Consider the following 13,359-nt stretch of genomic DNA (forward strand, 5'->3'; position numbering starts at 1 on the left):
TGAGACCCTACCTGCCCGCAGACTGTCTCGCCAGAGTGGTGCATGCTCTGGTTACCTCTCGCGCTCTATGTGGGGCTACGTTTGAAGGTGACCCGGAAACTACAACTAATCCAGAATGCGGCAGCTAGACTGGGGACTGGGAGCGGCCGCCGAGACCATATAACTCTGGTCCTGAAAGACCTACACTGGCTCCCAGTATGTTTCCGAGCACAATTCAAAGTGTTGGTGCTGACCTTTAAAGCCCTAAACAGCCTCGGTCCAGTATACCTGAAGGAGTGTCTCCACCTCCATCATTCTGCCCAGACACTGAGGTCCAGCGCCGAGGGCCTTCTGGCAGTTCCCTCCCTGCAAGAAGCCAAGTTACAGGGAACCAGGCAGAGGGCCTTCTCAGTAGTGGCACCCGCCTGCTTGTTTCTGATCTAGGCTGGCTGAACATACATTTACCAGGACATCCGTTTACCAGGCTGGGGGTGGCTGGGCAAATGGAAATACCATGGAGGAATTATCCTAGGAAAAAAGCATTGCTGGCTGGCTCCCCGAACAGCACCCTGCAACATTGACTTGCGGGCCCCACTTGTACACCAGCTTGTTTCTGATCTAGGCTGGCTGAACATCCATTTACCAGGACATTATAACTTAAATGAACACTACTCCCGTCTCATTAACGGTAAATAGGAGGAGAAACATACAAACAGTTGTGTGCCCTCTTATGACCCAGTGGTCATTAGAGCCTACTGCCCATTTAGGCAGTAATGTGACAAGATTTACCAGCATAGCTAACCAACATGACCCAGCAACTCGGTGTAAGTCGAGCAGTGGAGGTGAAAGATGTACCGTATTTTTTGCCCTATAGGACGCACTTTTTCCCCTTCAAAAATGAAGGGGAAATGTGTGTGCGTCCTATGGAGCAAAGACGCCATAGCCCCGCAACCCTCTCACGGCAGGAGAGGTGACACGCGGCTATGGAAGGAGCCTCTAGCCACACATCACCTCTCCAGCCGGGAGAATGTGCGCGGGGCTAAAGAAGCCCCCGCGACCCTCTCCCGGCTGGAGAGGTGACACGCGGCTATGGCAGCCTCTCCGCTGAGCCTTTCCGCTGCTCCCTGACCTGCTCTTTCGGACTGGTGGCTGGCTTCCCCCGCCAGCCCCAAAGAGCAGGTCGAAAGGAACCTGAAGCCTGGAGAGGGAGAGGGGTCGGTGCACACCGACCCCTCTTGCTCTCCAGGCTTCCAAGGTAGCCGCCTGAACAGCACCTTGTTTTAGAGCGGGAAAACAAGAGGGGGAAAATTCTCCCCCTCTCTGCGCAGCACCTCCTGCCACTTCGCTGAAGGGGCGCTGGGCAGAGAGGGGGAGAAATTTTTTTTCTTGTTCTCCCCCCTCTAAAACAAGGTGCATCCTATTGTCCGGTGCGTCCTATGGTGCGAAAAATACGGTACTTTCCCCCGTTTTATTTCTTTGTTTTGTAGCACAAGAAATTATATATCTTTGTTGCTTTTCGTTCGCACAAATCGCAAAGCAGCATACAAACAGTAAATAACAATGACATAATAGAACATCACAAACGCAACATGAAGCAGACAACGTAAATCTTATGTACAGGATTAGTCTCCATGCGGATGAGCCTCAGGGCTGGGAGAACGGCTGAGTTTTAGTTACAGGTAGGTAGCTGTGATGGTCTGCTGTGGTCGAAAATAAAATAATTCCTTCCAGTAGCACCTTAGAGGCCAAATAAGTCAGTTATTGGTATGAGCTTTCATGTGCATGCACACATTCTTCAGATGCTGAGTTTTGCTTCACCTTCAAAGCATCTCTACTTATCCCTACATTCCAAGCAGAGATCTTCGTTTAAAAAGAAATTCTTAAGTCGGTTTTGTAATAAATCAGCTTATAACCGTGACTCATGAAGCCGGTTCCTCCTGCGAGAATATATGTGCTAAAGGGGGGGGGGGGAGATAAACGAAAGGGTAGGACCACAACCAGCAACTGGAATACCTGAAGATGCTGTTTTCAACAAGAAAAAAAGGAAAGGAGTAGAAGTGAAAACCAGACCTGATGTCCTAGCCTCTGACCTGAAAACCCAGGTCCTTAGTTCCAAATGGTAGGAGCAGGTGTTCCCTCTTCCAGGTAAGATATAAAATGATTATAATATAATAATGAACATATAACATGGTTATAATATAATATAATATAATATAATATAATATAATATAATATAAAATATATACCCAGTAGGTAGCAGTGTGGTGTAGAAAAGTACTTTGATAAATGGAATACAAAAAAGGGAGGTGTGAGGAAGTCATGAAAATAAGTAAATGAGTGGTAAGATATTAGAAAGAGGGATTTTTTTTTTCTTTTTTCTTTTTACACTAAATTTTGGTTTTTGTATTTTTTGTGTGTTCTTTGTTTACTGTTTTGTAACCCTTTTCTTGTTAAAAACTTAATAAATATTATTTAAAAAAAAGAAAAGAAAGAAAAGTACTTTGCTCTAGCTACATTTTCTAGTACAAAGAGAACACTTCTTCAAGAGGGTACGTAAAAGAATACACTCAAGTACATTTGAATCAAGTCATCCAATAGTACATTTGAAACAGGTGATTGTTACATTAAGGTACATTCTCTAGGCGATGAGAGTGGGGGGCGGGGAGTACATTTAGATAAGGATACATATAGGAAAAAGATACACCATACATTCAGGGAAAAGATACACCATTTAGACCAAAGATACATTTAGATATATTCTTGAAGTCAAATGGGAAAGATACAAAGAGTAAACCGCACATTCAGATGATACATTTTTTGGAAGTCCAAGGCACAGTTTATATTCCTGTAGGATATTCAAGCAGAATACTATATATTTGATTATTGGTAAGATCATTTTCCTTTATTCCCCTCTCTGACCCTGATTCTCTTACGACAATAATAGAATTAATATAATCTTACATAATATAATTAATATTATATTATTATTATTATTACAATTAATTATATAATAAATAATTTATAATAATATATAAATAATATAATATGGTTATAAAATATAATAATTATATAATTAATAATTATTAATGTAATAATAATATAATATAATATAATATAATATAATATAATATTATATTATATTATATTATATAATGTAATATAATATCATATCATATCATATCATAGAATTTATCATAGAATTAATAGAATTAATAGAATAAACATATAGCCCCTGAGCATGTCCAAAGCGAACCTTCCGAAATGACGTCACATCCTGTGCGCCGCCTCGCGAGCTTCAGGCGGGGGAGGGGTGTAAACGCTCCTCAAGGCAGCCAATGAAGAGCGTTTCGAGAAAGACCCGGATGACCGTTGCCGCGGCAACCGCGACAACGAATGGGGAGCGAGGGCCTCTCCGCGCCTGCGCGGCGGCTGCTCTCTGAGACGCCCGGCGCTTTCAACCCCTGACGTCATCAGGAGGCGCCGGCGGGAAGGTCGACCAGCTCCTTCCCTCCCCCTTGGAAAGATGGCGGCGGCCGCGCTGTGGGGTTGCCGGGTAAGCGGGGACGGGGCGAGGGGGGGTGGGGCGCGTTCGTGTGTGTCTTGGGGGGGGGGGGCTCCCCACGTTCCTTTCCCCAACCTCCCCGAGCCAAGGCCTGGTGATTTGACCCAAGCCCCATTTCGAAGGAAAGCGTGCCCCTGAGCACGTGCAGAGGGCTCTACCGTTCTGCTGCCGAGGAAAGAGAGGCTGGGGCACCGTGAGGAAGGAGGTGGTGCCCCTGCGCATGTGCAGAGGGGCTCCCCTGCTCGTTTGACTCACAGCCCCATAGTCCCTGAGCACGTGCAGAGGGGCTCCCCTGCTCGTTTGACTCAGAGCCCCATAGTCCCTGAGCACGTGCAGAGGGGCTCCCCTGCTCATTGGTCTCAGAGCCCCATAGCCCCTGAGCACATGCAGAGGGGCTCCCCTGCTCGTTTGACTCAGAGCCCCATAGCCCCTGAGCACGTGCAGAGGGGCTCCCCTGCTCGTTTGACTCACAACCCCATAGTTCCTGCGCATGTGCAGAGGGGCTCCCCTGCTCGTTTGACTCACAGCCCCATAGTCCCTGAGCACGTGCAGAGGGGCTCCCCTGCTCGTTTGACTCAGAGCCCCATAGCCCCTGAGCACGTGCAGAGGGGCTCCCCTGCTCGTTCGACTCAGAGCCCCATAGCCCCTGAGCACGTGCAGAGGGGCTCCCCTGCTCGTTTGACTCAGAGCCCCATAGCCCCTGAGCACGTGCAGAGGGGCTCCCCTGCTCGTTCGACTCAGAGCCCCATAGTCCCTGAGCACGTGCAGAGGGGCTCCCCTGCTCGTTCGACTCACAGCCCCATAGTCCCTGAGCACGTGCAGAGGGGCTCCCCTGCTCGTTTGACTCACAGCCCCATAGTCCCTGAGCACGTGCAGAGGGGCTCCCCTGCTCGTTTGTCTCAGAGCCCCATAGTCCCTGAGCACGTGCAGAGGGGCTCCCCTGCTCGTTTGACTCAGAGCCCCATAGTCCCTGAGCACGTGCAGAGGGGCTCCCCTGCTCGTTTGACTCACAGCCCCATAGTCCCTGAGCACGTGCAGAGGGGCTCCCCTGCTCGTTTGACTGAGCCCCATAGCCCCTGAGCACGTGCAGAGGGGCTCCCCTGCTCGTTTGACTCACAACCCCATAGTTCCTGCGCATGTGCAGAGGGGCTCCCCTGCTCGTTTGACTCACAGCCCCATAGTCCCTGAGCACGTGCAGAGGGGCTCCCCTGCTCGTTTGACTCACAGCCCCATAGTCCCTGAGCACGTGCAGAGGGGCTCCCCTGCTCGTTTGACTCACAGCCCCATAGTCCCTGAGCACGTGCAGAGGGGCTCCCCTGCTCGTTTGACTCACAGCCCCATAGTCCCTGAGCACGTGCAGAGGGCCCTCCCATCCTTCCCTTGAGACGGTGCTGCTAAGGAACGAACAGACCCACTTTAAGTTGAGAAGTTTGGGCCCCATGAGGAGCGGGGAGGAGAGACCCCTGAGTTCCCCTTTCTTTGCTTTTCCTTGAGGATTTTGCTTCTGGCTCCCTGACAAAGGGGAGGGGAGCTGCCCCTGCGCATGTGCAGAGGGCCCCCCCTGCTCGTTTGACTCATAACCCCATAGTCCCTGAGCACCTGCAGAGGGCTCTACTATTCCTGCTTCCGAGGAGAGAGAGGCTGGGGCACCGCGAGGGAGGAGGTGGTGCCCCTGCGCATGTGCAGAGGGGCTCCCTGCTTGTTTGACTCACAACCCCATAGCCCCTGAGCACATGCAGAGGGCCCTACGGTTCCTGCTGCCGAGGAGAGAGAGGCTGGGGCACCGCGAGGGAGGATGTGGTGCCCCTGCGCATGTGCAGAGGGGCTCCCCTGCTCGTTTGACTCACAACCCCATAGCCCCTGAGCACGTGCAGAGGGCTCTACCGTTCCTGCTTCCGAGGAGAGAGAGGCTCAGGCACCGCAAGGAAGGAGGTGGTGCCCCTGCGCATGTGCAGAGGGGCTCCCCCTTGCTGCTTCGTCCCGCGTGCTCGTTTGACTCACAACCCCATAGCCCCTGAGCACGTGCAGAGGACCTCTCATCCCTTTTGCCGAATACTTCCATATTAAAAAGTAATACATGTCTGTATTATTTAAAACACATTAGGAAGAGCATGCCGTCGAGTGAGTTCAGAGTGCCTTTTTAAAATTAATTTTAAAAAGCACACGCACCAATCCAGTGTTAAAGATGAGAACTCTCTCTCCCTCTATATTTTTAATGTAGTTTTTAATCTCTTGTTGGAAGCCGCCCAGAGTGGCTGGGGAAACCCAGCCAGATGGGCAGGGTATAAGTAATAAATTATTATTGTTGTTGTTATAAATTGTTGTTGTTGTTGTTGTTGTTATTTTATTGGAGGTGCATATAAATACAGCCTCATCACCTATTCCTTTAAAAAAGTAACTACTGGGTCTCATGTGGCTGATTGTTTCTGTTAGGGAAAGGTGATGGTAATGAGGTTTGGAGGCTTGGCCTCTTTGCTATACATCCCTCAACAAGCCTGTTTTGCAAGCACTATTAAACAAGAGCACCTTATCTTTCTCCTCCTAGAAATGCCTTTTAAATGTATGGCTTGTATCCGGACGAAGCTCAGGCCCCTTGCACCATGCTTTCCTTGTGCATCGAACTGGCAGACCTGCATTGGAGCTGTACCAGGTATGCTTTGCAAATCAAACCTTTTTGTGCATAACTGTAGTGGAGGCAGTTGCCGAGAGTTGGGCATTGCAGAGCAAGAACTGCCAGGCTGGGAGGGAGGGAGGGAGGAACCCTCCCCCAAGAGCAGTAAATAAATACAGCGGTGCCTCGCAAGACGAAAATAATCCGTTCCGCGAGTCTCTTCGTCTAGCGGTTTTTTCGTCTTGCGAAGCACCCCTATTAGCGGCTTAGCGGATTAGCGCTATTAGCGGCTTAGAAAAAGGGGGGGAAAGGGAAAAGACTCTCAAGACGTTTCCGTCTTGCGAAGCAAGCCCATAGGGAAATTCGTCTTGCGAAGCGCCTCGAAAAACGGAAAACCCTTTCGTCTAGCGGGTTTTTTGTCTTGCGAGGCATTCGTCTTGCGGGGCACCACTGTACTCTGATTGGCAGCATCTCTCTAGGTTTTTAAACAATGGATCTTTCCTACCTGGATATTGGATCTAGCACCTGTTGCATGCAAGATAGACGATCTGCCATTGAGCTATGGCCCTTCCCTTTAGAAAAAAGTAAGATTCCAGACCTCGTAGTTCTGAATAAAAGGGCCAATTTGAAAAGGAAGTTGCTTTACACTGTTAACTCCAGAAACCTTCTCTTTAGGCTCGATGTTCCTCCTCCGGAGGCCGGAAAGGTTTTATCTCCGGCTTTGTGGAGAATATTAAGCAGGAGCTGGCCAAAAACAAGGAGATGAAGGAAAGTATTAAAAGGTTCAGAGACGAAGCGAAGAAGTTGGAAGAGTCGGAGGCCCTGCAGGAAGCGAGGCGGAAATACGTGAGTCTGCTTCCTTCATGCAGTTGAGGCTTGATATCTCTGGTGCGTTTCTCTTCCTCTTCCTGGGAGTTGCAGACCAGAGCAAAAGAGAAATAATAATAATAATAATAATAATAATAATAATAATAATAATAATAATATATTTATACCCCGCCCATCTGGCTGTGCTTCCCCAGCCACTCTGGGCAGCTTCCAAAAAAATATTAAAATACTGTAATACATCAAACATTAAAAGGTTCCCTAAACAGGGCTGCCTTCAGATGTCTTCTAAAAGTCTGGTATTAGTTGTTCTCTTTGACATCTGGTGGGGAGGCGTTCCACAGGGAGGGCTCCACCACCAAGAAGGCCCTCTGCCTGGTTCCCTGTAACTTCGCTTCTCGCAGGGAGGGAACCGCCAGAAGGCCCTCGGAGATGGACCTCAGTGTCCGGGTAGAACGACTGGGGTGGAGACGCTCCTTCAGGTATACTGGACCGAGGCCGTTTAGGGCTTTAAAGGTCAGCACCAACACTTTGAATTGTGCTCGGAAATGTACTGGGAGCCAGTGTAGGTCTTTCAAGACAGGTGTTATGTGGTCTCGGCGGCCGCCCCCAGTCACCAGTCTAGCTGCCACATTCTGGATTAGTTGTAGTTTATGGGGGAGCCCCAGCCCCCAGGACTGGAACTGAGGAGCAGGATGGGGAAACTGCCCCTTCCGAAGTTGCTGGGCCCCCAGTGCCCAGCAGTGATGTGAGTTGTAGCCCAGTGACACTGCGGAGTGGGGGTGGGCAGGTTTAAAACCCTTGCTTTAAGAGGCAACGTTCCCCCCCGATTGCAAAAAATAGGAGCTGGTGTCTCTGTTTGGAAGAGGCAGACGTTGCTGTTGGGCTTCAGCTCCCAGCAGTCTCAGCGGTCAGCCTGGCCAGTGGTCAGGGAAGAGGGTGGGAGTTTAGTCCAGGGACACATCTTGTTGTTGTTGTTGTTTAGTCCTTTAGTCATGTCTGACTCTTCGTGACTCCCTGGACCAGAGCACGCCAGGCACTCCTGTCTTCCACTGCCTCCCACAGTTTGGTCAAACTCATGTTGGTAGCTTCGAGAACACTGTCCCACCCTCTCGTCCTCTGTCGTCCCCTTCTCCTTGCGCCCTCCATCTTTCCCAGCATCAGGGTCTTTTCCAGGGAGTCTTCTCATGAGGTGGCCAAAGTCTTGGAGCCTCAGCTTCAGGATCTGTCCTTCCAGTGAGCACTCAGGGCTGATTTCCTTCCGAATGGAGAGGTTTGATCTTCTTGCAGTCCATGGGACTCTCAAGAGTCTCCTCCAGCCCCAGAATTCAAACGCATCCATTCTTCGGCGATCAGCCTTCTTGATGGTCCAGCTCTCACTTCCATACATCGCTACTGGGAAAATCATAGCTTTAACTATACGGACCTTTGTTGGCAAGGTGATGTCTTTACTTTTTAAGTACACAGGGACACATGGGCTGCGTCAATAATATGTAGCAGCTGAAATGGTCACAGTGCTCTACATGAATTTTCTTGGGAGTCCAGACACTACACATTAGCTGTTTTTATAATCTTTCAGCGTGTTAATTCCTGTATTGTGTTGGGCTCACCCAAAGTTCTGCTTAAGTTCACAGGGAACCAGGGATTTCCTGGTTTGCAGCACAGCTTTCTAGTGGCTCAGCTCCACAGGCGCTTCTGATTGATAGGAGAGAAATTGTTTCGAAGTAATGTCTCCTTTCGCACTGAGTCATAGGGGCTTATATTAGAGTTGAGGGATCTTAGCTCAGCCTTGTAAATTGGCCTGTACTATTGCGTCCAGCGAATTCCAGCCTTCGTTTACGAAAGAGAAGATTTCTAAGTCCTCATGGTTTTGTTGGCTTAGAAAGAAATAAATTGCCTTTCTGCCACATTGGGGCTCAGGACAGCTAACGGCAAAACAGTGCCAATACAATGAAATGAAATGACTAAAAGATGATGATTCAAAGTAAACAAAATGCAAATTAAATAACAACAACATAAAAAGGAGACGGGACGCGGGTGGTGCTGTGGGTTAAACCACAGAGCCTAGGACTTGCCGACCAGAAGGCCGGCGGTTTGAATCCCTGCGACGGGGTGAGCTCCTGTTGCTCGGTCCCTGCTCCTGCCAACCTAGCAGTTCCAAAGGACATCAAAGTGCAAGTAGATAAATAGGTACCGCTCCAGTGGGAAGGTAAACGGCGTTTCCGTGCGCTGCTCTGGTTCGCCAGAAGCGGCTTAGTCATGCTGGCCACTTGACCCGGAAGCTGTACACCGGCTCCCTCGGCCAATAAAGCGAGATGAGCGCTGCAACCCCAGAGTCGGTCACGACTGGACCTCATGGTCAGGGGTCCCTTTACCTTTCCTAAAAAGGAGACAGGGACGACCTCCATCCTCATTGGTCGTTACAAGAACATACACACAATGCAATCCCCCATTGCAGCCATAGAATGCTTTGGTAAAATAATAATAGATCATAATAAGAGGGAGAGTTTGATTTGCTTCTGTTGTCTTGCCTTCCGCTGCAGAAAACAATAGAGTCTGAGACAGTCAAGACCTCTGAAGTCCTTAAAAAGAAATTTGGAGAAATCACAGACAGTGTCAAAGACGTAAGTATGTGTCCGTGTATGATGGATCAATATTTAGGGTTATGTCTGGTGTTGCTTATATTTCAGAGCAGACCCACTGAAACGATTGGGCATGGCTAACGGAGGTCCATACATTTCCACGGGTCTGCTTTTGAACGAGACTTAGTTGGCTACAGCTCTTCAGCCCCTGGTTTTGTTTTACATTTCTCACTACGTATTCTCTGTCCTAGAGATTGGGGAGGGGAAGTATCAAAGGGAGATAACAAGGAGGGCTGGAATGAGAAAAGGCAGGCAGTGTCTGCAAGAAATCGTTGGGAGTGTGAAGTGACCGTGCTTACTCTCCATTTCCTTCCTTCCCACTTGCCTGTCCCTCCCACAGTTAGTCAGATTTCTGTGCCGCTTACATTTTCAGTTTTCATTGAAACGTTTTAGAGCCACATGGACTTTTTCTGGTAATAATAATAATAATAATAATAATAATAATAATAATAATAATTTGTACCCCGCCCATCTGCCTGGGTTTCCCCAGCCACTCTGGGCGGCTTCCACAAAGACCAAAAATACACTAAGATGTCACACATTAAAAACTTCCCTGAGCAGGGCTGCCATCAGATGTCTTCTGAATGTCAGGTAGTTGTTTATCTCTTTGACATCTGATGGGAGGGCGTTCCACAAGGCGGGCGCCACCACCGAGAAGGCCCTCTGCCTGGTTCGCTGTAGCTTTGCTTCTCGCAATGAGGGAACCGCCAGAAGGCCCTCGGCGCTGGACCTCAGTGTCTGGGCTGGACGATGGGGGTGGAGACGCTCCTTCAGGTATACTGGACCGAGTATACCTGGTAATTCAGCAAGCCTCAGGTTTTATGTAATCATTTACAGTGGTACCTCGGGTTACATACGCTTCAGGTTACAGACCCCGCTAACCCAGAAATAGTGCTTCAGGTTAAGAACTTTGCTTTAGGATGAGAACAGAAATCGTGCTCCGGCGGTGCAGCAGCAGCGGGAGTCCCTATTAGCTAAAGTGGTGCTTCAGGTTAAGAACAGTTTCAGGTTAAGAACGGACCTCCGGAACGAATTAAGTACTTAACCCGAGGTACCAATGTACTGCATTGATAATCTCACTTTTTCTCTGAGAAGCTCAAGGTGGCATTCATAGTTCCTCACTCCTCACCCCCCATTTTATCCTCACAATAGCCCTCTGAGGTAGGTTAGGCTAAGATAATTTAACTGGCCCAGGATCACTCCATGAGTTTGATGACAGAGCGGGGGATTTGAATCTGGGTCTGCAACACTATCCTGGCAATGCTTTTGAGCTAACCACGACCCATAGCAATTGTTTCAATGGATTTCTTGTTTGATTTCTATGCTGTCGTGCTTGGTATTGCAGCGGCTGCATTTTTGTTGTTCGTTTGGCGGTATTGTGATTATTGTGAGCCGCTTTGAGCCCAGCATTGGTTGTTGGGGGAAAAGCAGAAACAAATATTAAATCGACTCGCTGCTCAAGCACTGTGTTGGATCCCTGTTGTGCTTGGATGTAGTCTTTTGGCTAGCTGAGGATGCTGGCTGTAAAGGCTGTGGCAGATTGCAGGAGGAATAAATTGACGTTTGAAGTAAAATGAGCACAAGCAAGTGATTTTCATATGCTGCTCAGAATATGTTTTGTGTAGAGCTGGGTGGTATTGCAATTAATTGCCTGAAACTGGTATGACGGTCAAACCGCAATACAGTGGTACCTCAGGTTACATATGCTTCAGGTTACATACACTTCAGGTTACATACGCTTCAGGTTACAGACTCCGCTAACCCAGAAATAGTACCTTGGGTGAAGAACTTTGCTTCAGGATGAGAACAGAAATCGTGCTTTGGTGGCGCGGAGGCAGCAGGAAGCCCCATTAGCTAAAGTGGTGCTTCAGGTTAAGAACAGTTTCAGGTTAAGAATGGACCTCCGGGACGAATTAAGTTCTTAACCCGAGGTACCACTGTACTGGTTTCAGACTGAACTAGTGATATGTTGCAGCTCCCTGGCTTCTGCAAGGACACCGTATCTCACTCCAATCTGTGCTGGCAGCAGTCGGAAAGCCATGATGTATTGCTGGCTGCAATTGCCTTGCTCAGCAGAGAGGCGGGCGGCAGCGTTAGAAACTGATATATGAAAGCTAGGAGCTAAATTGCACCTTAAAGCCTAGGTTATGGGCGCAACAACGGAACATCTAGGTGCACTTTTTTAATAACAAGAATACAAAGCTGAAAATGAATGAACTGCAGTTAAAATATTATGTTCATTTTTCACACCGTCTAGCTCCATAGGTAGGCAAACTAAGGCCTGGGCGCTGGGTCCGGCCCAATCGCCTTCTAAATCCGGCCCACGGATGGTCCAGGAATCAGTGTGTTTTTACATGAGTAGAATGTGTCATTTGATTTCAAATGCATCTCTTAGTTATTTGCGGGGCCTACCTGATTTTTTTGGGGGGACGCAGGTGGCGCTGTGGGTTAAAGCCTCAGCGCCTAGGACTTGCCGATCGAAAGGTCGGCGGTTCGAATCCCTGCTGCGGGGTGCGCTCCCGCTGCTCGGTCCCAGCGCCTGCCAACCTAGCAGTTCGAAAGCACCTCCGGTAGATACCAGCGGGAAGGTAAACGGCGTTTCCGTGTGCGGCTCTGGCTCGCCAGATGCAGCTTTGTCACGCTGGCCACGTGACCCGGAAGTGTCTCCGGACAGCGCTGGCCCCTGGCCTCTTGAGTGAGATGGGCGCACAACCCCAGAGTCTGTCAAGACTGGCCCGTACGGGCAGGGGTACCTTTACCTTACCTTTTACCTGATGTTTTTACATGAGTAGAATGTGTGCTTTTATTTAAAATGCATCTCTGGGTTATTTGTGGGGCGTAGGAAATCGTTCATTTTTTCCTTCAAAATATAGTCTGGCCCTCCACAAGGTCTGAGGGACAGCGGACCGGCCCCCTGCTGAAAAAGTTTGCGGACCCCTGGCCTAGTCCTTCCCCTGCCCACCCCCCCCCCAATATTCTTGAGAGGGTCTCTTCTCCAGTCTTCAGAGAGTAGCTGGAAGTGGGGAGGCAGAAAAAGCTCCTCCTTTCCTTCCATTTTGCAGTTTTAATCTGAAATCTTTAGCTGCTGATGTATCACGATGCTGAAAACCAGATGCTGCCTGGCCTAGTTTTGTGATGTGTATTTGGGAACACTGTACATCGCCTGCGTTTCTCAAACGTTGGGACTATGATTAATGCTTAAGCTGCAGAAAGATGTATTGTCTGAGTGCTGCTGTAATGCTTGGGTTCAACTGTTTCACTTGTGGCCATTCTTTTCAGTTCACCCAGGGGGGCGAAATTTGTTCGCTTTTGTTGACGCTCGATTGTCACTGGCACACCTGTGAATAACCTGTGCTTCTGGAATTACTTACCTGTGTGGTGTAGTGGTTAAGAGCGGTAGTCTCGTAATCTGGGGAACCGGGTTCGCGTCTCCGCTCCTCCACATGCAGCTGCTGGGTGACCTTGGGCCAGTCACACTTCTCTGAAGTCTCTCAGCCCCACTCACCTCACAGGGTGTTTGTTGTGGGGGAGGAAGAGAAAGGAGAATGTTAGCCGCTTTGAGACTCCTTCGGATAGTGATAAAGTGTGACTTTGGGAGTCCCTCACAACTCTACAGTTCTAGGATGCTATGATTTAAAGTGCATCCAGTGAGCATTTAAAGCACATGATGTCCCCCAGATGATCCTGGGCATTGCAGATTCCCTCTCAAAGAGGCCAGTGTGGTGTAGTGGTTAAGAGCG

The 13,359-nt window shown here is 49.0% G+C and overlaps 1 protein-coding gene across 1 annotated transcript in view; it reads left to right on the forward strand.

The window, feature by feature from the left end:
• The first annotated feature begins 3,425 nt into the window (after positions 1–3,425).
• TIMM44 (translocase of inner mitochondrial membrane 44) overlaps positions 3,426–13,359 on the forward strand; it is a 29,256-nt gene continuing 19,322 nt past the window's right edge. Inside the window, exons 1-4 of the mRNA XM_079960776.1 lie at positions 3,426–3,532; positions 6,087–6,191; positions 6,828–6,998; positions 9,521–9,601. Coding sequence (XP_079816902.1) covers positions 3,503–3,532; positions 6,087–6,191; positions 6,828–6,998; positions 9,521–9,601 — 387 coding nt within the window. The 5' untranslated portion in view covers positions 3,426–3,502. The remainder of the gene's footprint in view (positions 3,533–6,086; positions 6,192–6,827; positions 6,999–9,520; positions 9,602–13,359) is intronic.

This window comes from Podarcis cretensis (assembly GCF_951804945.1).
Source record: "Podarcis cretensis genome assembly, chromosome: 18".
NCBI classification, from domain to species: domain Eukaryota; kingdom Metazoa; phylum Chordata; class Lepidosauria; order Squamata; family Lacertidae; genus Podarcis; species Podarcis cretensis.